The sequence below is a fragment of the Gopherus flavomarginatus genome, chromosome 5 (assembly GCF_025201925.1).
Source record: "Gopherus flavomarginatus isolate rGopFla2 chromosome 5, rGopFla2.mat.asm, whole genome shotgun sequence".
NCBI lineage: Eukaryota > Metazoa > Chordata > Testudines > Testudinidae > Gopherus > Gopherus flavomarginatus.
In genome coordinates, this window is record NC_066621.1 from 50,426,952 (window position 1) to 50,454,045 (window position 27,094).

The following is a 27,094-nucleotide window of genomic DNA, read 5'->3' on the forward strand; positions in this document are numbered from 1 at the left end:
GGAAGAATGAAATTAATAAAGTGTACAAGTAAAGTGATAATACATGTGGGAACCCTGGGCAACAGGGCTTGATATGGTGCTGCCAACTCCCATGATTTTTATCACAAGTCTTGTGATATTTCCTGTTGTTTTTAAAAACCCCAGCACCTGGTGCTGAGAATCTCCACTCTGTTTAAAAAAAAAAAAAAAATTCTGGCCTTCATGTTTGTGGAGGAAAACCTGGACAGTGTGAATTGAATGTATCCTAGAGGTTGAGAAACCAAAAGAAAAAGAATCCAAAATTTATTTGTTTAAAATCTCATGATTTTTAAGCCAATGGTTTAGGGGGTCTGACTCGTGTTTTGACGGACTGGGGCTGGCAAAACTGCATGAGCAAAAGAGCAAACTTGTATGCATCGTAAATACTTATTAACCAGTGTTGTGAACTCTAATGATTTTATGGTGACTTTCATGATGTTGGGTGTTTTTTTCTTTTTTTATATAACGCCTCAGCTTCTGGACTTATGTGATTAGGTGAAAATCTGAGCTTTAATTAAAATAAATAAATAAGAACTAAGTTTCTGTCCCTGATGGTTGCAGAGAAGAAGGTTAAACTTGAAACCTAATGGCTCCTAAAACAGAAGGCAAATACCCGCCGCTCCTGATTTCTTTTTAAACCTCATGATTTTAAGTGAGCTCATGGATTGGCATGGGGGAGCTGGCTCATGACTGTGTTGCTTGGGGTTAGCAGGACTGTGGTAGTAACAGCTCCCATGATGTGGTGAGGAGTGGCTAGAGCCAGGGCCGACTCCAGGCACCAGCTCAGCAAGCAGGTGCTTGGGGTGGCCAATGGAGAGGGGCGGCACGTCTGGCTCTTCAGCGGCAATTTGGCAGCGGGTCCCTCAGTCCCTCTCTGAGCAAAGGACCAGCCGCTGAATTGCCGCAGAAGACTGAAGTGGCCACAGTAAAGCTGATTGCGATCACAGCTTTTTTTCTTTTTTGTTTTTGTTTGTTTGCTGCTTGGGGTGGCAAAAACCCTGGAGCCGGCCCTGGCTAGAGCACTGGCCAGTCTCTTCAGTGAGAGTAGGGTAACCCCATGTTCCCATATTATCAGGGCCACCGACGATCCTGGTATTAGGGGCTTTGTCTTATATATGCAACTATACCCCCGCCCCCGGGGAAAAAAAAAAAAAAGTGTCCTGATTGCTATTAGGTCACCCTGCGAGAGAGGGGCAATGCAACAGCTCCCAGGAGCGAAGGCAAAGCAAACTAGGCCAGAGCAGGGCAGGATTGAGAAGGAAAGGGCTGCCCCCCGCGACCCAGCCCGGAAGGAGCGAGCCCAAGTGAGTAAGGGCTGGGAGCCAGGGCAGCCTCTCTCAGAGCACGGGAGAGAGGGAGGGAGAGGGACCTGCTTTGTTCCAAAGACTACATCTCCCAGCTGCCCCGGCACGGCCGCCTCTTCTCTCCGGGGAGCGTCCCTTGCACTTGCAGATCAGCCGCGGCTGCAGCCCCGGCTCTGCGCACCCCACTGGGCTCAGGCCCCGGGATTCCCCGGGTAAAACTTCTCGGGGGAGTTGTTCAGAGTTGCTCCAGCAACAGGGAGAACTTCCTGAAGCGGCCAAGTGGTGCTTGGGGAAGCTCCAGCGGGGTGATCAGGCTGGCTACTGTCCGGGGAGTGGGGCTGGGAATGTGTTAGGTGGGGTGAGACTTTGGGGAGGCTGAGCCAGCCTGGGCTGGAGTTGAGGGTTTTGTCTGCAGTGTGTGGGGGGCAGGGGGCGGGGGCGGGGGCTCCGGTGAATGTTCCCTGCCTGCCCTGGGCAGGGGGTGGTCTCTGCACTGTGGGGTTGGGAAGGAGGGAGGCACTAGGCTGGGAGCTGGGTGTGTGCGTCTTTGTGCTGAAGCTGGGGGAGGGGAATGAAGGCGGTGTCTCTCCTCTGTACCTCGTTTCAGTCCTGCCTTTCTGGGGGGACAGCAGCTCTCAGAGCAGGGTTCAACTGCCTCATCCCTCCCTGCTGCCTTGGGCTCTCTCTCCCTGGGCTATGTTCTGGGGTTGCCTGTGATCTTGCAGGTGTGAGTTCCACTCTCAAGGCAGGCACTGAATTCTGGTTTCTGTGAGTGTGTTTGTCTTCCTGGTTAGTTCCTTGGCACCTGCTGGCTCCTGGTACCAACACTCCTCCAGCCCAGGGCTTGCTGCTCTTTACCTTTCCAAAGTTTGGAATGGCACTAGGCTTTTGGATGCTCCCAAAGCCCCAGGGTATTTCTGCCTTCTGCTTTTGGCATTTTGTTGTTAGTTTTGGATCAGTATCTGAAAAGTTAAGACACTGCAATGCAATGCTTTAGAACTACCATCTCCCTCGTTCCCCTTCCCTTATCGTTTTCTGTTGGTCTCCCTTTGCTTTCTCATGATAGTAGCCATTTTCCTTGTTGGGGTTCTAGCAAGAGGGAAAACCTCTTTCTCTCTCCCAAAATCATCTGGGGGGATGAATGCTACAGGTGACAACATCACAATAGACATGTGGGATTTTTTTCACCCTTAAGGTTTTTCTTCTAATTTAACCTCCTAGCAGATGACAAGTAACTAAACCAAAACCCATGCATCGTCCTCTCTTGCCTTCTAGTCCTTGGCTTTGGGTTACATTTAATGGGACAGATTAGGCCCAGTAATGAAACATATAACTAGCCTTGGACAACAATGTTAGTTCACCATCCTGACTAAATGCCAGATCCATGATTATGAAACGTTAGGGGAGATGCTGCTTACTCTGTTGTCCAGCACCATGCTGAATATTAAGTTATCTATATATGTGCAGCTACTCAGATTTCTCTCAAATGGGAAGCAGAGCTTTCTCACCATGCAGAAGAAAAGGCATCTCTAGTTTTAAAAGCTTGTATGTTTCAGATCTGAGCTCATTTTATATAGGCTCCAAATTTTGCAAACATCCTGAAATTTGAGGGCATGGCTGCAGCTGGGAATTGATTCAGGCTCTATCTCCATTTTACATACACACTTAAGTGATCTTATCAGAAAAAGAGAGCCAGTTGTTGTGTGAATTGGCAGCCTCATTCTTCTGTCTCCCAGCTGGTCAGCTCTCCCAGTGTAAAAGGTGAGCAGTTGTGTTTGTAGGTTTTGATTTCTTGTTTTTTCCCTGTTGCAGGCCTGAGGACAATGGAGTCGGTGGAGAAATGGCACAAGGATTACATAGCCTTCAAGCTTCTGGACAAAAAATGTAACTCAAAGAGGAATGAGGTTACAGGTGAGTGAGAGAAGGGGAAATAGGATGTGGGCCCAGACTTACCCAACAGGAGTCCCTGGAGGGAAGGGTGTGACAACTGCAGCAACATCAATCTTAGTTGGTTTCAAATGCTGTAATGTATATTTCAAAGCCTGCTGTATCCCCTTCATGCCACCACCTCCAGAGAAGGCCTGTGTCCTAATGGTTAGGGTGGGACACGGAAATCAGAATTCCTAGATTCTAGTCCCAGTTCTGGTAATTACTCAAGTGAATGCCCAAAGTCATACCCTAACGTCTCTGTTCCTCAACTTCTCCATCTGCAAAATGGCAGTTACTGACCTACCTCACCAGGGTATTGGGAGACTTAACTAGCCTTGGGAGGTGCTCTTGCCATCTACAGTCCTTACAAAAATGATATGATAAAAGCTTTTAAGCCAAAAAATTCAAATTAGGGAGCCTAAAGTGAGCCCCTCCCTTCCACCCCCCCCCAAAAAAGCCAAGCATATGGTCCCTGGCACCAGTTTAACTAAAGGTGTGTTTCAAAACCAACTTAGTTAAACTGCTGCAAACCCCTGTGTGGACACTCTTTATTTTAATTTAAGGTAAACTGAAATAAGCTTCTAGTCTCTTAGGGTACGTCGAGACTATCCGCCATATTGGTGGGTAGCGATCGATTTATCGGGGATATATCGATCCCCAAATGCGCTCCTGTCGATTCTGGAACTCCATCAGAGCAAGCGGCGGTAGCAGAGTCGACGGGGGAGCCGCGGCCATTGATCCTGCGCTGTGAGGATGGGAGGTAAGTCGAAATAAGATACATCGACTTCCTGTAGCTGAAGTTGCGTATCTTACATCGACACCCTCCCCCAGTGTAGACTAGGTCTAAGGAACAAAGTTATGTGGAACTGTTGTGCAAATTCTTAAGCATGTGCTTAACTTTAAGTATTTGAAGTCAACAGGATTTGCCCGTAGTGAAGTGTACTACATACAGAAGTGTTTGCAGAATCCTGGCCTAAGAATGCCCACGTATGGGGTTTGCACCAGTTAAGCAAAAGTAGCATAAGTTTGTGTGTAGACAAGGCCTTGCCTATCCTATTTATAAGGGGTGTGCTGAGTACTCACTGCTCTCACTGAAGCCAGCAAGAACGGCAATTGCTCAGTGCCTATGAAAATTAGGTCATTTTTATGCAGGTGCCTCTGTTTGGCTTTCAGGCCCTTGCTTCTGGCTCCCCAATAAGAATGTTTTGGCTTTTGATGCAGCTGTATGGGTGAGGGGAGAGCTCTTCTCTAAGGCTGCCCATCACTTGCCATACCTAGGTGCAACAGGGTAACACGTCATGTCTGACATATGGTGATCAACTGCTGTCTTGAGGCACCATAATACTAGAAACAAGGGGATCTATCATGGATGGAATGGAAGCTGAAGCATCACACTTGCCAGCCTCAGGAAAGGTGTGAAGATCGTCTGAAAATAGTGTTTGTGTTGTCCAATTCTGAAGTTAGCTGGAAACTGGTGTCAACTTAAATGTGTGCTTTAGGGAGGGACTCTGTAATAAGCATGTTATTCTGGGGAAGCTGGTTCTAGGATGTTGTGGAGTAAATTCAGTACAAACCTGATTATTTTAAGATCTCTGGCATGGGAGGTGGGTGGGTTTCAGCTCATTGAAGAATTGGCCCAATGATCTCTGTTGCCTGCACTGTCTCTTCTACAGAGTGGAAGCAGGTTGCCAGGCCAGTGGTACTTGGAAGCATCTGCGCTCTGGATTTGTGGTTTGTACAGCGCAACGAGGAGTTGCTGGCCAGCACAATATTACCCTGTATACGTGGCAGAGCCGGGGCTGTACTGTATCTGTTTAGATAGTGCTGAGTCATAGGCTGTGGCAGAATGCTTATGAGCAGTCGCTGTCTGTCCTGTGGGTCTATACTTGGAAATACTCTAAATAAAGTGGGGTTTTGTCCTGATACATCAGGTCACTCACTATGCCCTTGCTAATATGCATGTCCCTCTCAATTTTCCAGGCTTGATTGTAAAGCACCTTCAGAAAACCTTGAAGATGCCCAGCTCCTTGCAGCTCTCCTCCTGGGTGGCTCTCTCCCAGCATTGCACAGGTGGGTGTAGGCGTATGAGATGTTCCAAGCGGCTGCCTATTTTTAAACCTGGCTTTTACACAGCTCCTGAGGAAACATGGAGAGCAGCAAAACAAATATTGAGGAGCAACTGGTTAGCAGGGAAGTGACTGGCCTTGGGGTTTTATGTGGAGGGCAGCTAGACTATTGCTCCCTGCTTTAAAGATGTATAGAGAGTTTCCAGACGAATAGCCCTGCTGTTATTTCTTAGTAGCTTAATGACCCAGAAAGCTTTATGGCAGTGGTTCAGGGGTGGGAGGCAGGACCAGGCTTTAAAATGTTAATCATTTAAGCCTACTGGGATCTAAATCTGTGCATCCTGCATGTTCTGCTCAGATGCTTGCCTCTTTCATTTGTAAGCTCTTTGGGGCAGAGACTGCCTCTGAGACAGACAGACAGACAGACAGACAGACAGACAGACAGACAGACAGACAGACACACACACACACACACACACACACACACACACACACACACACACACACACACACACCCCCCCCTCTCTCTCGGTGTGACTACAGATTGGGGAATGCATGGTCAGCGCTTGTTAAAGTCCATGGTCTTGGATTGGAAAAGCTAACTGTTAACCTGTTGGAGCGAGGTTTTTGGGAGTGCTTTCTGCTGAACTCTGTAGTTGAAGAGTATGTAATTATATTTCAACTTCTTACCATAGTAAGTTCTGAACACAGGGCTGGGTGCTAGAAACATATGATTTCTAGTCCTGGCTCTGATTAGAACATCTGGTAGGTGGGAGGCTGATGTTCAGAGGGTTCTGTTACTCAGGTTCCACACTCCCTAACCAGCTGTGCATTAGCATAAGTAGAGCTACATGCAGTAGGGTGGGTTGGGGCTGCTTCTCTCCCTCCTGTAGCCTATCCTCCCTTCGTTCCCTCTGTATCTCTCTTGCCCTGCATGTGGGGGAGAGTGAAACTGATCTGTCAGCTTCCTTTGTTGCTGCTTCCATGTGGAGTGGAGCATATGGTGAGGAGGGATAGTAAGTGTGGCACAAAGTTCTGGCTCATTGAGCTTTTCTGTGGCTTGCGTGACAAGTCCTTTTGCCTCTTGGCCTCCATTTCCTCTTCTCCTTTAAAACTTGCCTTACAGGGATGTGAAGACTGATTAGCGCTAGTGTTTTTATAGATACGTGGTACTTCACAGTAAAGCTACAAAGCACTAGCTTCTATGTAAATAAGGGTTGTTAGGAGTCATCGGGTCTGTAATGAAACGCTCTGGAAACAAATGGACTCTTAGCTCAATATTTCATTGTTTCGCCTTCCAAAAAGTGGGAAAACCTCAAGCACACTGACAAATGGACTGAAAGGTTTCACTGTAGCTTCTGAGTCCCTTTGAATCTCCAGCTGAAATGCTCTTCCTGTAATTAGTTGAAGCTCTTCTCTCAGTGAATCTCATTATTCCTGCAGCAACAGTAGAACATTAAAGGGAGTGTTGAGGAAAGGCTTATTAAGATGCACAGAGCCCTGTCTCTCTACAAGGCAGGTCTTTGTGATGAAAGCTCTTTCTGTGCCTGGGTCACTTTCTCTGTCTCTGCAGGCTCCTGTCCAAACTTGATGATGAATAGGAATGACGCGCTCAATCGAAAGCCTGACAGCGCGTCCCCTGCGCTCCAGCTGCCCACTAGTAAACATCAAACGCTCTGCTTTTTGCTCTCATCGGATGGGGATGGCCACTCTGATGGCCTGGTGTCCCAGGGGTGGCGGAGGAGTTTGCAGGCTCAGGTGAGGAGTGATTTGAGTGTGGTTGTGGCGTGTACTCTGTCTGATACAAGGGTAACTGGCTAGTTAGATGTCTGGGCATAGACATTTTTGAGGCTTTTAAGGCCTCTAGTGTAATCTGCTCCTGTGGCAGTTTGATATCTTGGCTGCTTGGCTGGGCCTACTGCCGTCTCTAGCCCCTCTGCTGCTCCAGCTGCCTGTGAAGGTCTGAGAGAACAGGGTGCCAGCAGTCTAACCAGTCTCTTTGTCTTGCAGATGGAGCAGGCTCACAGTGGTGGAACTGGCAGCAGCACAGGGTCTCTGGAGCGAGCGTCCATTTTCTGTGCCTCTAGATCCAATTCTTCCTCTAGTTCTACCTTGTCCAGTCCAGTGGGTCCACTCACCAAAGTCAAATCCTCCAGCCGGTTCTCCCTGTTCTCTCCACCATCTTGGAACAGCAGCGCCGAGCTGGATTTCAACCCTCTGTCCTGCTCCAGCTCCAAGAAGTCCCACAGCTACAGCCAGAGGGGAGGTGCGAAGCCTGAGGAACCCAGCGACCCAAAGCCAGGAGGACGGGAATACTTCAGCTTCTCAGAGCCTGTCATCGCCAGGGTGATGGACTGCATCTACCTGGGGAACCTCAATGCGGCCTACTGCGGGAGGGTGCTGTGCAGAAACAACATCGACAGCATCATCGACATGAGCAGCCTGCCCAGCAACTACAGCCTGAGTGTCATTCCATGCACATGCAGCCGAGGAGGGCTCCGGCACAACTGGTCTCGCCTCAAAGTGGACATCCAGGGCCCCCTGAATGGGAAATGTCCTGCCCTGAGGGAGCCTTGCTTCTGGGACATCAATGAGTGCATTGAAGCCTCTTTGGAGAAAAGAAAGCGGGTCCTCATCCACTGTCTGGATGGCTATTCCCTGGCCCCTACCTGTGTCATCCAGTACCTAATGGTGAAGCATAACATGCGGCTGATGGCAGCTTATGAGTTTGTGAGGGCCAGGTACCCGCTGAACATCCGTGAATGCCATCAGGATATGCTGGTGGGCCTGGAGAGGTCTCTGCAGCCTGGAAATGTGGACATGGGGCACTTGAAGCATTCCATGTCCCGGAAGGTAGCATGGACTTAAAAGGACAATGTGGCGAGGGACAGAGTGCTGTAACTGCTCGGGGGTACTAGCCATGAAGTGGAACCTGAAGCAGCCAAAAAAAAAAATAGCCTTCATCTCCCTTAATGTGGTGACTGTAGCTGTTCCATATGGAAAGAAGACAATGCTGGTAGATGTTCTAGAAGCTGTGTGCAAGGCAGGTGGCTATCCTGGGCAGTCGCTGCTGTGACCATAGTGCAGCAGAAGTGGAGTGCGGGAAGGTCTCTCAATCCATGCAACACTTCACAAGTCACTCTGGACAAGGATTACTGGGAGGGAACCTCAAGGCACATCAAGATGTGTGTGGGCAAGGTCCTGAGTTGACTCTCTGTAAAGCAGGGGTAGGTAAGACATAGGTTTGCTCAGCAATTCTGGACGGCTGTTTCTAATGACTGCTCTCCCTACTGGGTATCATAGCTAGGTTCTTGTGGAAGGCACCATGTCTATAGCCAATTCTCTCAACTGTGTTAGGGGTTGGGGAGAAGGGTTGTGATTTGGGTAAAGAGGACATGTTAACACCTGAAAACAGGTGGCAATTCTGGCATCAAAGCACCCTTTGGGACTGTAGATAAACAGACCTTGATTTGGTTATGAAGGACATTAAAATAGTGTCTTCTGGTGTCACGTTGGATTCATTATTATGTGACACACATGGAGCACCTGTAGTGTGCAAAGTGCTTTCAAGTATAAGATACAGCCCCTGCACCCCAAGTGCTTACAGTCTAATAATAGAAAAGATGAGAAGATGCGGGAGGTACAAAAAAGGGTGGGGGAGGGAGGACAAGGGTTACAGCAATGGCAGTGGATGATTGGTTAAAGTATGCCAGTCGGCCTAGTCTCCCACCATCTCCTGTCAACATCAACGTGGATTCCTGAGAGCCCAGGACAACAGTGCAGTAGTAAAATCTCTGGATTATTGGGCAGATCCTCTGTGGTGTGTCCAGGTCTTGTCTAAACTTCAGACAGGAGGAGCCTGGGCTGAGCTATTCCTGGAGCCACGGTCACATTCATCATTCTGGGGGTGTTGTACCAGTTCACCAGCTCCATGGAAGCTCCATCTCTTCCTGAAGTTTCACGTGTCTGCTCCTGGTCAGGTTGGCTTTCGTGTCCTCTGGCAGCAGGTGGCTTCTCTAACTCAGAGCAAAGCTCCTCTGTGAAGGATCAGAGTTTCCTTACGTTTTCACTACGTTTCTGCATGGATCGTCTCCTCCTTCAGTCTCTAGCTAAGTATTGCTCTTCTTCAGTTAGAAACTGGTGCCCTTTCTCACATTTGAACATCATCACTCTGGCTGTTTGATTTTCCTGACACTTGTTGGGTTTCCTCCTTGCCCTGGCTTCCAGTTTGAGCCTCTGATTATTTGTACAGAACACAAAGAGCTTGCTGGAGTTCCACCTTGCACTTCTGGGCTACCTGCTCAAAGGGAAATCTCTCAGAGGCCTGTGACCTCTGATCTTACCCAAAGTTACATAGGAAGTACCCTAGTGGCTTTGTTATCATACTAACCCATTGGCTAATCTACACCTTTCACTGGAACTTCTGGTCCCATGTTCTGAGGGTGAATAGGCCTGTTTGATCCTCCTGTGATTCAAAAATACTACACTACTTTATTAAAACAACAAAGTGACGGGACCGTCAGGTTCAATGACCTCAACTTTCCTTAACCTTTCAGGCCAACATTTGAAGGTGTAAAGTGGTAACAAAACTTAAATAAAAGTCCATACCCGTCTTGCTTATAAGGACTCTGATATTTCTTTCAGCTTGGCCAACATACAAGGCACCCTTGGACTCTGGGAATGGTGTAGAGCAAGCTTAGAACTCTTGTATATTGCAGTGGGTGTAGGACCTGTGCTGTGGAAGTGAATTGGGTAACCCACCAGTTCTGGGCATCACTCCTAGTGCCAAGCAACTATTTGTAGGGCTCATGGGCAATTTGTTGCTGAACTGTATAGTTTTGCGTGCATCAAGAATGTTGTTTAGTTGAAGAGCTAGCAGTAGAGTCCTTGGAGACAGTAATAAAGATTGCTTTAACTTTGGGAAATGTGGCTTGCCTAGCTGGTGATAGGAAGAACAGAAGCAATGCCATTAACCTGTTTTGCTAAAGGGATCCTGTAGCCTGACGCAGGAAACCACCTATTTAAAAATGCTACCGTTCTCTCTTTTTCATTCCTAAGGAAGAATCTCTGAAAAACCGCCTCTTGCAGAGGAATTGAAGCAGCAGGAGCAGATATTCCTCCCAGGAAGTTGTGGGTGTGCCTACACTGCAGAGGCTATACCATCATTGCTAGGGTTCTACCAAATTCATGGTCCATTTTGGTCAATTTCAGTGTCATAGAATTTTAAGAGTAGTCAATTTCATGATTTCAGCTATTTAAATCTGAAATTTCATAGTGTTGTAACTGTGGGGGTCCCAGTCCAAAAGGGATTTTTGGGAGGGTCACAAAGTTATTGTAGGGAAGTGACGGATTGTCACTATTATTTCTGCGCTGTTGGTGGTGGTGGCGCTGCCTTCAGAGTTGGGCAGCCAGAAAGTGGCAGCTGCTGGCCAGTAGTCCAGCTCTGAAGGCAGAACCACCGCCAGCAGCAATGCAGAAGGAAGGAAGGATGGTGTCGTGTGGTACGGTATTGTCACCCTTACTTCTGAGCTGCTGCCTGCAGACCTGGGCCCTCAGCCAGCAGACGCCACTCTCTGGCCACCCACTTCTGAAGGCAGCAGGTGCAGAAGTAAGGGTGTCATGGCATGGTATTAACACCCTTACTTCTGCACTGTTGCTAGTGGGGTGCTGTCTTCAAAGCTGGGCACCTGGCCAGCAACCGCCGCTCTGTAGCCACTCAGCTCTGAAGGCAGTGCAGAAGTAAGGGTGACAAAACCACAACCCCCCTTACAATAACCTTGTCACTCCCCCCATGACACTCTTTTGGGTTGGGACCCCCAGTTTGAGAAATGCTGGTCTTCCCCGTGAAATCTGTCTGGTATAGGGTAAAAGTACACAAAAGACCAGATTTCACGGGCCATGAGACGTTTTCCACAGCCATGAATTTGGTAGGTTCCTAGTCATTGCTATGTTTGTTTAGCTATGCCAGTATAGCCCCCTTGTATAGATGCAGCCTCCAGCGACAGAAGGAGTATTTCTGTCAATGTAGGAACACCACCTCCCCAAATGAAGTTAGCTGTATTGACAGAAAGGCTTCTGTCGACATAGGTGTGTCTACACTGGGAGTTCTGTCAGCATTGCGCCGTTGGTCAGAGATATGTTTTTTTCACATCCCTGACTGATGTTGCTATGCAGATGTAACTTTTCAGTGTAGACCAAGTTTGTCTCTCTTTGCTGGCAATATTACACTCATCCATAGTAGCCACTTCTGTCATGTAGACTTTACCTACAGTACCATTTTTTGTCACTTTTCCCAGTTGCGTTGCCACCAGTTCATCTCCACAGCTTGTAGCCACTAAAGTGGGTAGGATGCTGATAGCTATAAGCGTCATAAACTCCACATTCACTAGGCCCATTCTGAGCACAGAGTAAAATGCTGATGGTCTGTCTAAACTAGTGCTCCCATCGTCACTACCATTGCTGGAGCTGCGGCAATGAGGAAACTTGATGGAAAGATGTCATTGTAGACACAGCCAAAGGGGAAGACTAGTGAATGGATCTGATCCCATGAGGAAGGGTGATCTACTGGATGCAGTGCTAGCCTTAGACTTGAAAGACCTGGGTTTGTTTCCCTGACCTGCACCAGACTTCTTGTCAAGACTTCAGATTACTTAGTTTCAGGGTGTCTCAGTTCGTTATCTGTAAGACGGGGATAATAGTACGTCCCTGTCACAGGAGTGTTGAAGATAAATATGCTGGTAACGGGCCAGATAACTACTTTAGATCCTGCTCCTGTGGAAGATAATGTCAAAATGCCCATGGACATCATTAGAAATGGGATTGGGCTATGTGGGTGGAATAAGCAGCTGGAACAGAAAATAGCATCAGGAATAGCTACTGTCATTTCCTGACTAATGGCCTTAGTAACAACATCGGGGCAGAGAAATAAGTCAAGGAAACTGGCTTGCAGAGAGGCCACAGTTTCCTAGGACAAGTCCAGCAGCTTCTCCATTATCAAACTGCATGTAAAAATAAGCACGGAAGTCAATGGGACGTGTGCTCCAAATTCAGGTTGGTGCTTGTCAACATCCCGGCAAGGCTGGCTGTTTTCTAACGCAGGGCCTACCTATGCGGTGTGAGTTGCAGCAGCTATTTGACGAGGGCTCCAATTATTGTTAGGCCTCGGAAGGGCACGTTACCCCCAGTGTCCAATTTGGCTATTAAACCAAAACATACACTCTGCTCTCTTGGCTCCTGTGAACAAGGGCCAGTCCCAGGGGAAGGAAATGGGAGGGTGAGGGGGCGGGGATGGGAGGAGAGAAAGGAAGTGAATCTCTGCTATGCTGCTGTTCTACCAGCAGATGGCAACAAGTAGTCACCTTTCCAACCGTGATGCATGCACTGTGATAGCCAAAAGGAGGAGGAGTACTTGTGGCACCTTAGAGACTATGCCCACAAAAGCTTATGCTCAGATAAATTTGTTAGTCCCTATCGTGCCAGAAGTACTCCTGTTCTTTTTGCTGATACAGACTAACATGGCTACCACTCAGAAACCTATAAAAGCCAAGTTTGTCTTCACATATTTTCATGCGACTGTCCACTGGGCTTGACTGGAGGGGAGTGCCATTTGCATGAAGTTTTAGTATGATTCTCTTTTTAAAGTAAACTTGACTTGCAGTACTATTCAGCAATTGAGTTGTGCTTCCGTGTAGCAGAGAAGCTCTGATAGCAAGGGCTATATTTGTGACTCGTCTGCACAGACTCTCGTTTACATGGGGCCCTGATCCTTGATCCTCCTAGGTACTGCCATAATAGGGAAAATAGTGTAAAGGAAAAGAATCCCCTCCCCCACAAAGAAAGAACTTGGCCAAGGTTATGAAAACAGGGATGTAATTTTACACACGTGCTTGCTCATAGAATGAGAGTGGCAGTACCAAGAGCACATAATAGTGTGCATCTCCTTCCTCCCATCAGCATGATGCCTCTGATGAGCTAAAAATCTTTCTGTGTATTTCCAAGAGCCCTGAGGTGGATTACAGCCATGGGGTCAGATCCTGAGCTGGTGTAAATTGGCATAGGTCCATTGACGAGTGGAGCTGCATCGATTTACAACTGCTGATGGTCTAGTCCCTGATGTTACAGAATGGCTTCTTCTCACCTCTATCCCACAAAAGGGTTGCTGGGAGGGAGAGGGGGGCTGTTGCCATTGAAAATTTCACTTCTTGTGAGGGGCAAAACTCATTTGCTGCTAAGGTGAGAAATTGGCCCTTCACGTTCTGGGCTTTCTGTTTCTCTGCCGTGCTGCAGGCAACAGCATCTGTGGTTGCTCAGATGCTAGAAGGTAGCAGAACAGGAAGTCTGCAACAGTGAGCCTGCTGCTAAAGGCTTACTTATTTTAAAGATGATTCCAGAGCTGACTTTGTATTGGCCATGAAACACCAGTGGAGTTGGAGTGAGAGTGGGGAGCAGAGTGAGGTGGAGCAGGTACAGGAATGGGAATCTAGGATCCTGATTTCTAATTCTTTGTGACCATGGGCAAGTCACTCACCTGTATGCATCTCTGTTCCCTCATCTCTAACATGAAGACTCTGACACTAGTCCTCCTTTTTAATGTGCTTTGCGATTGATGGGTGAGGAGTGCTAAGGAGCAGAATGAAATCCTGACCTCATTAGAGTTGGGAAGAATATTGCTAGTTACTTCGCCGGGGCTAGTATTCTAATGCCTCTCCTCCCACCCCTCTTTCCCACAGTGCAGTACAGTTCTGCCATGCTCACACCCTCCTTTGGGCTGCTAGAGGAAAAAACTGTCTCCATTTTAATGCCCACAGCAGACTACCTGGAAAAAGACAGTAACAGCCCTGTCCATGTTGTGTTGCCAAAAGCATGATAGTTTATTCCAAGGTGGGAATATGGCCAATAATCTATGTGTACGTGGGTTGCTAGAAGAGATCTGCAAGAGGTAGCTCTTTGGGGCCCCTGAACACACCCACCATTGTGAACGTGGATGAATTCAGCCAGCCACAAGCATGCTACTGAGATGAGCCCCTAGAACTACTGAAATAGCTTTATTTTCTCCAGTACAGGTTGGGATTATTCATTTTCTAAAACTATAAAGGATGGGTTTTATTTAACCCCCTCTTTGGTTTGCTTTTTAAAAATGCTTCTCATTGTGGTGAAGCACCATGTGCAGAAGGGATGGAGGGCTTGTCAATTTTGATCATGTGAAATGAACTTATGATCACATTGTATGCTTGGGGACCACTGTTTCACATGCTACAAGTGCAGGGAGCTGGGAAGAGGAGATGGTAGTTGGCAGTGAATGTAAACTGCAGGCTTCTTAGGCCACGTCTACACTACAAACTTTTGCCAACTCCTCACGGCCGCAACGGCTGCCGATAAAACCCACAGAGGTGCCACTGTCAGTGTAGTCACAATGGAAAGTGAACGTTCAGTTTCGGCACTTCCTTCCCTCGCTCCCCTAAAGTTTTAAGCAAGACATGCTTATTGACACTTCTGCTTCAGAGTGCTCACAGGACCAGCCGTGGTGAGTGTGGCCTGCTGGAGTGAGGGAAATGAGGAAGGAATTGCTCGGTTGCATGTAAGTAGATGTGGGAGTCTAGGGCAGTGACAATGAATGCTAGCACTGTTCTCCACAGGCGGTGGTGATTTTAGCTGATCTCTCACTCCTGAGGTTAATAAAGGCACAGAGAACTCAGTTGCTGCTGGAGTTCCAAAGCCAGCTGGGTCTGTACACTGCTAGCCTGTGTATTGCAATGGTGCCTGCGGAAGTTATCACCAATGGATGTGGGAAAGTGTCCCACCACAGAGGAAGAAATAAGGCAGCCATCTCTAGAAGCCTTCAGGAGAGGATTGCACATCTCTAGAAGCCTTCAGGAGAGGATTGCAGAGTACCTGCGTGAAAGTTATATTAAGATCTCTCAGGAAGATTCAAGGGACATCCCTGCGTATGTAAACAAACTTCTCCGCATGGTTCCCCCATGCCTACCTCTACAGGGGAATATAACGCAAATAACTCTGTCTCTGCTGTACCGCTATCTCTTCTAGTCTGCGTAAAGTCATGAAAAATAGATAGCTGTGTCCTGTTAAGTGGAGGGGAGGGTACTGTCAGTACATCCTTGTAATAGGGAATAAATTTACACACTTATCTGAGCTTCCTACCCCTGCAATGGGCTTATCTATGCTTGACTGCCTGGACTGCAGTGGAGCCTCAAACAGGTTCTGGCTCATGGCATAGGTGGAACCCCCCAGTTGCAGGTCCCCCATACTCCTTTTTCCTCCTGCTCATCCTCACTGTTCATAGTAGGGGCCTGTGACTTGGGCTTCTCAGAGGTATCCAGAGTGGTGTGCAAGATTGTGGTTGGGTCTCTGCCGAGGATGGCAGGCAGCTCTTTGTAAAAGTGTCAGGTCTGTGGCTTGGCACTGGATCGATGGTTGGCTTTCCTGACCTCCTGGTATGCCTGCGCAGTTCTTTCTCTTCCAGGCAGCACTGCTGCTGCTTCCTGCCATACCCCTTCTCCTGCATCCCCTGTGCAATCTGCTTGTAGATGCCAACATTCCTATGGTTGGTTTGGAGCTGTACCTCCACAACCTCTTCTCCCCACAGGCCCAGAAGATCCCATATCTGCTGTCTACTCCTGGCCGGAGTGTGTCTGGAGCATGTAACTGTCGTGGTGCACAACAACAATGGAGAGCTGCTAAGTGTGCTCACCAAGCTCAGCAATCAGGAAAAGGTATTTCAAAAATTCACCGAGTTTTAAAGTGGGGTGGAGTGGGCTTCCGGTCTCCGTGACCCTGAGCACTGGAGTCACAATTGTGACCAGAGTGGTCCATGTTAGGAAGACTGTTCTAGTCGACATAGGTAACTCAGCATCTATGCTCACACTGCATTGACCTCAGTACATCAGCCATGGCTCAGCACTGCTTGAGGAGGTGGTGTTCCTGTGTTGCGATAACAGGGAGACAAATGTAAGTGTAGACCGATGCACAACTAGGTCAATGTGAGGTGGCTTGCGTCGACCTAACTTTTTAATGCAGACCAGGCCTTACATCCTTAATTCACACTTAGGCCTGGCATACACTTAAAAATTAGATCAACTTGGCTATGCCGCTCGGGGCTTTGAAAAGTGGTGTGCCCTGAGTGCTGTAGTTGGGTTGACCTAACCCCTGGTGTAGACATGGGTAAGTCAATTGAAGAATTCTAAGGGATTAACTACGTTGACAGAACCCCCCCCCCCTTCTGTTGATACAGGAAGGGTCTACATTATGGGGCTCTAGGCGCTGCAAGGTAGACATGGCCTCTGTTAAGGTAACAGCTGGTCCTAGGCCTTTGCAGTCCTGATCTGCCTGCCAGAGCCCTCTCTTGTCTGACTCTGATGTTAATAGCCTGTGACATTGAACCTTCCCCTAACCACTTTCCCCTACTCCTTGCTTGGAAAGTTTTGTCTGAACTCCACTCCTGGACACCGGGGACATCTTGATGGGGTAATGAAACTGCTGAGTCTCACAGAAGGGGGTTCACCACAACATGAGTGAGCATCCAAAGGAGGAACATTATTGCCTTTGAGCCACGCAAATGCTGTGCCTTTATCAATGCTGCTAATGAGGAGTTCCTTCCTCCATGATCACTGCAATTCACGAAAGTTGCCCCCTCCTGCCACAAAGTTGTAAACCTCCATCTCTTTCCCCTATAGAGACTCCCTGAGTCACTGCAGCTTCTCTCTCCTCCAAGACACCTTGAATGCTGGCTGGATGGACTTCTTTAGCCAAGGGAGGTGCTCTGTATTTCTGGACCCTTGCACGTCATTGGTCTGAGGAGATCTCCATGCCCTTAAAGAGTAGGTGGCTTTTCTGCTGAGCCATCGGAGAAGCCCATTTATACCTCCTCCCTGAGCCAGCTGCCTGTGGCTTGCCAGTTGATCCTGTCCTTCCACCAGCGCTGTCTGTTTTTCTCCTTGGGACTTAGGTGAGCCCTTTGCATGTCTCTTACTGACCCAGCTTGCTGTTACAGGAGTCAGGGGGAATGGAACTTGCTTTTTGAGTTTGAGATAAGTGCTGATGTGTCTGGACTCTTGCTGGTACAGCTGAGGGGGGAAAGCTTTAAAGCTCCAATTAACCTGACACCCCATCTCCAGTAAGTAAGTCAGCCTGAGCTTTCTCAGGTATGTCTGTGGTATTTATTGATCACATCTGAAATGGTCCCTCCTGTTTACTGCAGGTATGCCCTCAATATTTGATTCGCTCAGTCCCCCAGTCAATTGCTTTTACTCACGTAACCAGGTTAAAGGAAAAGCAAAGACCCACAATGCTTATATCTGACCTTGGATCTAGTTCCCAAGGCTATAGGGGCCAAATCATCAGGTGGTATAAATCAGCATAACTCCATCACCTACTCTGATTTACCCCAGTTGATGAGCTGGTGCTAGGGGTTTCTTCCACGCTGAACAGATCTGCAGAGTATGGAACCCTCTAGCTTGGTCTGCCAGTAGAGAGTCCTGATTTGCTGTTGATTTTTGCATGCTAGGTGCTAAACAGGCAAGATAAGGCTGCAGGGAGCAGATGCTAATATAGTTAGTCAAACAGAAGAGAATGTGAGGCTCTTCTTGTCCGGCTTCCTTTCCACTTGCCATTTAAGATGCCATTAAAAAGAGCAGGGAGAATTTTATTTAAAAATAACCTCCCTGGAGCTCCCACATTCCTCAGATACCAAGTCTCTTGTGTGTATTGTTGCTTCTTGTGGTTGCCACTGTGTTGCCTTGACCTCCTTGACTTATGAGGGCTGGCACTGGGAAAGGCTGCAGCCCAAGGAGACAGCTGGAGCTCCTTGCGAGCTGCCCTGACTGTTTTTAGAAGCACTTTCTCCCCAGTTATGGGATGGCCCTTGCACATTTTCCAGGATAAAGTTTCCTTGGGGATATCAGCGTGGCTTTCTGCGCCACCCCCTTGACCTTTATCTCTTCCTTTGACCAAATTAACTCCTTCCATCCTTCCCCAGCCCTCCCAAATCTACAAAGAACTGCATTCAGGGATTAGCAGACACAATCCATGATGTGTTACTTATGTTGCTGTAGCAGCTTGGTACCTGATTGTGCTCAGTGCTGTATACACCTAATGAAAACACAGTGCCTTGACCTTCCTATCTTTGGCTCCTCATCTGTGTAGTCTCTGAGTGCCTCACATCTTTCATGGATTTATCCCCACGACGTCCCGGAGAGGTAGAGACGTGCTATTATCTCCGTTGTAAAAAGTGGGGAATCGAGGCCCAGAGAGATTGCAACTTGCCAAGGCCACTCGGGAAGCCTGTGATGAGGAAGAGACTTGGGTTCAATTCCCTGCCCTACAGTGTTTATAAAATAAGTACATGATGAGTCAACAGGCAGCCCACTTGCATGAGAAAAGGGATGCCTGGGTGATCAAAGAAGGTGGCAGCCGGAGGAGGGGGGGGGAGGCGCTGTAGTGGTCCTTTCACACATGAGGACTTTTTGCCATGGCTGTCATGTTCCCTAAGCATTTTATCCAATCCAAAAGACTCCGGGTGCTGGTTTGGGGTGAGAACATGATTGGCACCTCTCCATAACCCACAGCCTGCTTCTCTGGGATACTGGATTTTGCGGAAGTTGGAAAAGAAGCACGAACCGGTTCCTCTTTTCTGATGAAACTGTCCTTTTCTGATTAATCCAAGAAATTCCCTTTGAACACAAATAATTGTTACACTTCTTTTTAATTGCAGGTTCTAAATCCACTAAACCAAGATGTCAGAGTAAGTTTCTGGTTTTGTCTCTAACGAGGTGGCACTGGTTTGCTTTTTAGTCTTTAAAATAAGTGCCAACTTTTGTTTCTAAATTCCTTCTCTTGTTTTTGGTTCTGATGCTAATCTCCTTTTTTTCTCTCCTTTCCTCCCTCCCTCCCTTTTTCTCTCTCTTTCTCCCTGAACAGTGAAGAAGTAAGTCTCTCTCTCTCTCTCTGGGATTTTTTCTTAGTAGTGTTGCATGGGGATAGTATCACATTTGGCTTTGTGTTATCTTGTTAAAAAGACCAGCTCCTGAAAGGAAATGTGGATCTGCAAAACTCACCTAACTAAATAGGCAGACTAAAAGGGTTTAAAAGGACAAGTGCCCAGAAGCTGAAAGGCAGGAGATAATGTTTTGGAGGAGGTGTGTTTCTTGGCTGTAGTTTGCAGGTTGGATTTCCCCCAGGAGCATCCTTGCTTCCCTAGCTGATCACAAGATGGTGCTGTGGAAGATGTTCATGTACCTGCTGCCCCAGCTGAGTGGAAGGTGTTCATGGTCCATTAGCCTTGTAGCTTCTACAGCAACAGAGGCAATTATAGAGACAGGAATGGCCATGAAGGTGCATCCTCTCAGGCTCAGCTGGCTGTGGCGCACGATGTTGATCCTATTGCACCCACAAATCCTCATCTAATCCCTTTTTGAAGGTGATTCTCTGTGGCCTGACTCTGGGTTATCAAGAGGTTGCCTGCTTAGAAACGCCTCTTGACTCCAGTCAGAATAGGATCAGGCTCTTGTGTCATGCTGTGCTCAACTCTCTGTCCAGCCTGGGAATGGCTATGAAGGATATTGAAGAGTCCCATCAGCAGTGTAAGCCTGGATGGGGAGGGGCACATGTGGAATCCCCTCAGAAGAATTCCTCCCTCCCTGTAGAATCTACCTGTTCCTTCTGCTGTGTCCGGCTTGTCTCTGACTCACTCGGGGGGAAATTCTACCCGTGTTTGTTTGTTTTTTTTTTTGAGGCATATGTGATGCATAGGCCTTGAGCTGGGGTGGATTTTGCCCAGAGAGCTGTTATGGACTCAGTACTGGGATGAATTGCCCCATAGTAAAGTAGAGGAGTGGAAGCAATTCACCGCAAGGCTAGATGCTGGTTCTGTGAGCATCGTCCAGAATACCCTGCTGTATGTGTCGCTTCATGGTGGAACCTTGGCCGATCTCCTAAGCGACACAGGATGGGGCCTGTAATTACTTGGATAGGGGAGAACTCCAAGGAAACCCAGGCACTGCATAGTGGTGGTTTGATTCCCTCTTGCACCAATGCCACAACACAGGGCTAGGGGGACACTCTAGTGCTGGGGGTGCTGCCTTTCAGATGCCAGGCAAAACCTAGGTTCTGCTCACCCATCAGATCAAACCATGAGGTCCTTACCCAGTTTTCAGTCAGTCATTACTTAAGCTAACGCCCACTGAAATCAAGTTTGAAGGAAATCCCCCGGGAATTCTTTTCAAAGTAAAAGTTTTAGCACCAACAGCCGATCAAATTCTAGTTGAAGTCATAACAACTCACTTCTCTAATTCTCCCTTTGCACTTTCAGTTGTGTGTAGGGTGTTCTTCAGCTGTTCTTAGCTGCACACAGCAGCTTAGAACAGCTGATCTGCTGCTGCATTGCACCTCAGAGGTGGCTGCCTTTCTGCCATGATGAAGTGATCTTTACATATTCCATAGTGGCTCTGCACTCTTTCTGGATGAAAGGTGCAATTGAAATGTAAATAATTATCTACTGAGCTACCGTTTTTTATCCTCTTCCTCCCCGCCCCCACCTCCGTAAAGCACAGAATGCTTCTTCCCCTCCCCCACAAATACACATCAAACGTGTGTATTTCCCCCACCCCAACCACACTCAGATGCACACAGTCTTTATGATGAAATGTTCAGGAAACAGATGCAATGCAGTGTGGGACAGAGCTTGTGGCTTCTGTAAATAGAATATTTCTGCTAGCCCATGTAGCCTGGAAATGAACAAAGTTTGGTGCTTTGTATCCATGTGAAAGACATTTCAATTACTCAATGAGATTTTTTTTTATATTAATTTAAAAACAAATCAAAAAAGGCCCAATGCAAAAGCTACTCTGGACCTGTATCCTGCAGCCCCACCCCCACGGGCAGCATTACCTGATTGCCCAAGTGCTTAATGGGGGAGGGATTCTCACTTTCCTCTGCAACATCAGGGTATTGGCCAATGTGTGAAACTTGGACCTAGACTCTTGTCCTGTAGAGCAATTCCTTTATTGTCACTATCCTCCCTGCCCAAACGATAGTCAGGGAACCAAGGTGCGGTCACAAACAAGGGGTCAGGGCGTAGGTTCATGGCCAGCTCAATGCACACTAGGTAACAGAGTGTGTTGCTGCTGTATTGTTGATGCCTGCCTCCATTCCTGCCTGGCAGCTCCCATGGCCCCCTTCGGCTTTGCTCTTCCTCATGGAGCAATGAATCTGGCTTCCCTACTCCCATGGCCCCAGTGCTTTTCTCACTCCCCTGCAGCGACAAAGCTGGTTATGTCCCACCCTTCCTTGCTGCAAGGGGGAGGGGGAGTTGTGGAAGGTAAATCTGGCTTTTGTCCTGTCTCCTGCTGCTCTGTCTGTCCCCTTGGAGTGATGAACATAGGTGCTTCCCTGCATGTGCAGCCCCACTGCTGTGCTCATACCCCTGTGATGAGGAATCCTCTCATCCCACAGCCCTGTCTCCCCAGTCAACCTTAATGCTGTAAATAGAAAGATCATTAACTGCTAAACCGGGGATGAGTTGGAATGCGGGATTAATTCTAACATGCTACCTCCTCCATGCTTCTCTCCCCTGCATTCCATTCACTGGCCCTTTAGTACTATTGACTTTTTAACAAAGTTGCCATCTCTCATAATTTTGATAATGAGTCTCACAATATTTGGTGTTCTTAAAGTTCCATCTCGTGGAGTCCTGGGATTACAATCTCAGCTTTCAGTTTTTAAAGTGCACACATTCCTAGCTCTCTTGGCTGCGGAGAAAAGCTAGAACATGTGATCCCTACAGGGGTCCAAAACTGGAGGGGGAATGGAAAGGGCCCCAATCTATTATTTTTTAAAAGAATGCTCATGATTTCTAAGCCAATCAGGATTTGAGGTTTGACTCATGTTTGCTGAATGCTTAGAGTTGGCAACACTGGGGTTAGCAGGGAAGAGCTATGCTGAGCTCTGCTAGCATATATGGATTGCAGCAAACTGTCAGTGTCTTCTAGTTTGGGGACCAGTTGCTAAGGATTTGGGTGGGGGCTTGATGCCAGATCCCTTTGTGCTGTGTGTGCAGTTCTTCTCTTGCTTGCCATTCTGGGAAGGCTCTGGGGAGGGATATAGATGCTAAAACTGTCATTAGAATTAGATGGGAAGGGGTGGGGAGGAAGCACGTGGTGAACCTGCCTTGTCTTTCTTTCTTTCTTTCTTCCCACCCGTAGAAAAGGAAGAGGGCAATCACTGCCCGCCGGCAGCATCTGAAGGTACGTGCTATTCCTGATTTTGCATGAAGTATGGGATTTGTCCACAACCATCCTACTGTCCATTCTTGAGCCAGCCAGTGCTCCTGCATCTGCCCCGATTGCGAAAGCCAGGAGCTCCCAAAATTGATGCTCCCTCCTACCCCATTCCAGACAGTGCCTCCTGTTGGAACTGGAACAGCTGAAAGTTCCCCATCATTGGTGAATCCTCCTCCAGGCTGGCCAATGGCTGGGGTATCCCAAAGCTTCCCAAATCACTGCTCCTACAGCATTCCCTGCGGTTGGGGTCTCTTGCTGGAAGAAGCAGGTCCTGGGAGTAGCTGTGTGCTCCCCACATCCAGCACTCTTATGCCATCTCCTACAAGAAGCAACTCCTGTGGGCAACAAGTTGGACTGGAGTGTCCATGACCCCCTGCTGTGAGCACTTCTTCAGTGATTCCTGCTGAGAATGCTGGGGTTGGGAGTGGCTGTGAGCTCCTTCCCTCCCCATTGCTGCTCACTCATACAAGTAACTGAATTTGTCTTTTTTTTTTTTCTTCCGCCCCCTCCAGAGTGTTATGCTCCAGATTGCTGCTACTCTCATAGAGAAAGAAACAGCAGCTAAAGAAGCAGAAAAGGCCAAATACCTTGCCGAGCACTGTCCTCCTTTGTCACTCCCACACTCCATGCAGGAGTTGCAGGTAACAGCTTTTGTCTCTTCCATCTTCTCCCGTGCAAGAGCAGAAAGGTTTGGGGTTCTGCCTTACCCCACATATATGGCTCTTCCAACTCAACCCAACACACTGCCCATTTCCCTATATTGGTGCTTCTCAACCTTTTCAATCCCATGAAACCCTTGCGACTCAGCAGGGATGTGCCTGCTGTTTGGAATTTAGGAAAGGCAGGTGGTTGTGACCCCCTGTCATCTCCTCATATGCCCCCTGGTGCTAATTACTCACAATTTGAGCACCCATGTTCTCTACATCCTCTGCTCCACTTCTGCCATAGTAGCTAGTGAGAGGTGAAGTCCTGGCTCTACAGTGCATTTGAGGTGTTCTCTCCTCCACAAACAGAGATGAAAACTTGTGGGTCCAGAAATGGATTCTGGCTTTTTAAAAATTTCTGAAGTAGGATGGTCAACTCTGAATGTACCACTCAAAATGTTGGAGAGGGAACGTTGCTCAGCTGTTTCCATATGTCCAATAGGTTTGATCATGAACTCGGAGGTGAGGTATCAAGTTGATTTTGTTTGGGGCCTTTCAACTCACAGTCACACTAGGTTGCATTTATACAACAGATCCTCCTGCCCAATGCAATCTTTCTTTAAGGTGGAGGAGAAAGGAGTCCTCCAGGTTCCCCTAAAGACTCCATGTTAAGACAACTCATCATTCCTGCAAGAGGGGCACAGGGGAATTCTCTTGGCTGGCTTGAGAGCATTCTATACTACTGAGTTAAAGGCACTACTTTCCCTAGGGGGTGGGCACCAGACATTTCCAGCACTATTGTATTTTTGGATCTTTGATTGGAAATCAATTACAGTTGAGGAAGTTTAAATGCAAAAGCCCGATGCAAAGCCACATGGAGCAATATTTGGACTCATTTCTGAGCTGCACTAGAGCAGAGCTTGGCCAGCTGAGCTGTGAGAAGGGAAAAATGGCTTGAAAGCTTCTTTTCTGCCTCTTCTGAACTTGCCCCCTTGGCGGAAGTGTGGCCCTGAGAAGCAGCCTAAAGCTGCCAAGAGGTCATTCCAGCAGCACCCGTTTGCCTCAGTCATACTCCTGATTAGCCTACTGGGGCCAGTGGGCAGAGGAGAGGCTGGCTATAGTCGCCATGTGCAACCTGGGAATTCCCTTGTGCCAGGGGAACTCCCAACCGATGGGTAAGCCAACTTGTCAATTGTGTTAAGCTGCTGGAGCCTTAGAAAGCAGGGTGGCCCGTCCCAAGTTCAGTGATTCAGAGCCGCACCTGAGCTGGGCTCTTACAGAACTGGAGGAAGTTGTGGAAAGGGTAGGCGGTGTGAGTCGCATGCTTTCCAATGGCCCATATCCTTTTCTCTTTCTCTGCAGGACCTATGCAGAAAGCTTCATGCCAAGATAGAGGCGGTGGACGAGGAAAGATATGACACTGAGGCTAAGTTACAGAAAACCACCAAAGAGGTAATCTTCCCTGGCAGTCCCATCTCTGCTGTTGTGGAGATCAGTGGAGTGTCCCCAGCCTCATGCTTTGTCCCTCTCTACAGTATGTATCTGCTGCCTGTTCTCCTACCCCACCATCACTGTACCTGCCCGCTCTCCCAAATGCCCATGTCTTCGCCGCTTCACATGTCTTCCGTGCTTGCCTAAGCTTTGTCAAACTAATCCTTTACCTTTGTAGATGGCGTTTCCTTTCTATCACACTATATGCACTTGTGTGTTCGTCTGTCCATTCGTCTTCTGCTACGGGTCCATCTCACCACATCATTTTCTCCTCTCTCCCCATCTCCTCTTTCTTTTTGTAGCTTGAAGACTTGACCCAGAAACTGTTTGACCTGAGGGGCAAGTTCAAGAGGCCACCCCTGCGTAGGGTCCGCATGTCTGCTGACGCTATGCTGCGTGCCCTACTGGGCTCCAAACACAAGGTCTGCATGGATCTTCGCGCTAACCTGAAGCAGGTCAAGAAGGAGGACACTGAGAAGGTACGACGCAACTTCCCCTGTTGTAATAGGATCCAGGCATTATTAGCTGGAAATCAGACTTCCCTGTGTACTGGTGTGACAGCCGTATCTTGACCAACGCACTGGGGACTAAACTGGAGACCTCCAGAGCTAAAAGCATGAGCTACAACAACTTAAGCTAAAGCACTTGGCTCCCCACCTGCAGCCGTAGCAGACTCTCCTCTTGTGGGTTGGGCACACAGGGGACCTGTAACACACACGTGGACCAGTTGGCCAGTGGATCTCTGGACCAAGACCCTGGTTGCTCAGAAAAGGCTGCGGTCTCCCAATCACTGGCCTTATGTACTTCTGCTATCCAACCTTTGTATTGTTTGCACTTGACACCGGGCTGCTCTACCCTTTTCTAACATCCTGAGAGTGATCCTGTCTCTGCCACATGGTCATTTCCCTATTTGCCTCATATCTCTAAATCTTTCCAGCAGTCATGAGGATGTACACGTGGCAGTGGCCCAAAGCCACACAGTGGGAGATGGTTTGGGGTTCTCTCACTGACATACATTTTTACTACCAAGTGGTAAAACTCTAGATTTTAATGGCCTCCCCATCTGTGGATGGATTAAGAGCTTTGTGTCAAACTGTTTTACTTTGCCCATTCATGGTTGGTTGCTAGGGGTGGATATTCCACTCCAGTTACAGATTAGGTGACATTAGCAAGAATGTCCCAGTGAGCAGACCTGCAAAATTCAGACTTAGATCATCCAAATGCTCTCTCTTGGCCCTGCTGTCTATGATTTTGTGATATATCTCTAGAGTCTCGATCAACTTCCAGTTCGGGGTAACATCCTGCTAACCTAAATTCCTCTTATTAGATAAACTCTTCACTTCCTGACCCAAAAATGTTGTGCTGAGCTTCTCTGCACTGTTAATGAAATTGCCTCATTCCACATCAGAGGGGGCTGCATTTCAACAGTGGGTGAAACAATCTCTGTATGGATGGTTTGGAAAGCACTGTGGGATGAAAGGCATTAGGGGTGCATTTCACTCCTGAACTAAGGAGGAGCACAAAGCCTAGACATCACTTAAATCACAATCAGGTCCTTCAAAATATGGTTTGTGGGGCATAAGCTTTGAGCCAGTCTTCTGCACAGGGGTGAATCTCGCCCCTTAGGGATATTAGATAGGTTTGCTAACTGGAATCCCAGGTGGTATCTATGCTACACTGGGATGGATGTTAGCTAAAGAATACAAGGATGGGCATGAATACCATCCAGCGTTGTCAGTACTTCCATGGTTTTTTTTTCCCTAATGCCAACAGGAGAAGGATCTGCGTGACGTGGGTGACTGGAGGAAGAACATCGAGGAGAAGTCTGGCATGGAGGGCAGGAAGAAGATGTTTGAGACTAGTGAATCCTAAATTCCACACAGCTGTTAACTCTAATCCTGGTATCTAATCAATTTCCAGATTTCTCCTCCTCCATCTCTCCTGCCACCTATTTTTCAAACCAGCTCTCTAGCAGTGTTTAGGGCTAAACTTCCTGAGCCCAGGGTCACATTTCACAAAGCAATCCAAGACACAAGACCTACTTTCAGCCCCACCCCCTACTGTTGCTATGGAAACAACTGTCCTAAATCATGCAATGTCATAACTACATTTGAAACAATGCTAGTGACATGAACTGAAATCAAATGCAGTTTAACCCTGTAATTTTCTAGGCTCTGGTGTATCAAAGTGATCCTTAACTGTGTAAATAAAGCTTTGCAAGTATGGTTGAACTTTTAAGCCTTGGAGAGCAAGGCATGAATTTACTTTGTGTCACATGATCACTTATTTCCTGAGGTGGGAGGGGCTATTAAATACCCCTATAGAGACTGCAGATGATCAAGCTGTATGAA

General features: G+C 47.8%; 3 protein-coding genes across 4 annotated transcripts in view; all 3 read left to right on the plus strand.

Moving 5' to 3' along the window:
* LSP1 (lymphocyte specific protein 1) overlaps nucleotides 1-27,094 on the plus strand; it is a 512,003-nt gene that overhangs the window by 394,009 nt on the left and 90,900 nt on the right. The window lies entirely within an intron of this gene.
* Nucleotides 1,439-8,401, plus strand: LOC127051429 (uncharacterized). The gene is made up of 5 exons (XM_050953724.1): nucleotides 1,439-1,534; nucleotides 3,135-3,233; nucleotides 5,232-5,321; nucleotides 6,891-7,075; nucleotides 7,328-8,401. Exons 2-5 carry the CDS (start codon nucleotides 3,146-3,148, stop codon nucleotides 8,183-8,185), a joined length of 1,221 nt encoding a protein of 406 aa, XP_050809681.1. The 5' UTR covers nucleotides 1,439-1,534; nucleotides 3,135-3,145; the 3' UTR covers nucleotides 8,186-8,401.
* Nucleotides 8,238-27,007, plus strand: TNNI2 (troponin I2, fast skeletal type). Its single transcript, XM_050955977.1, has 6 exons — nucleotides 8,238-8,360; nucleotides 22,531-22,572; nucleotides 23,121-23,249; nucleotides 24,615-24,704; nucleotides 25,046-25,222; nucleotides 26,517-27,007. Exons 1-6 carry the CDS (start codon nucleotides 8,238-8,240, stop codon nucleotides 26,613-26,615), a joined length of 660 nt encoding a protein of 219 aa, XP_050811934.1. The 3' UTR covers nucleotides 26,616-27,007.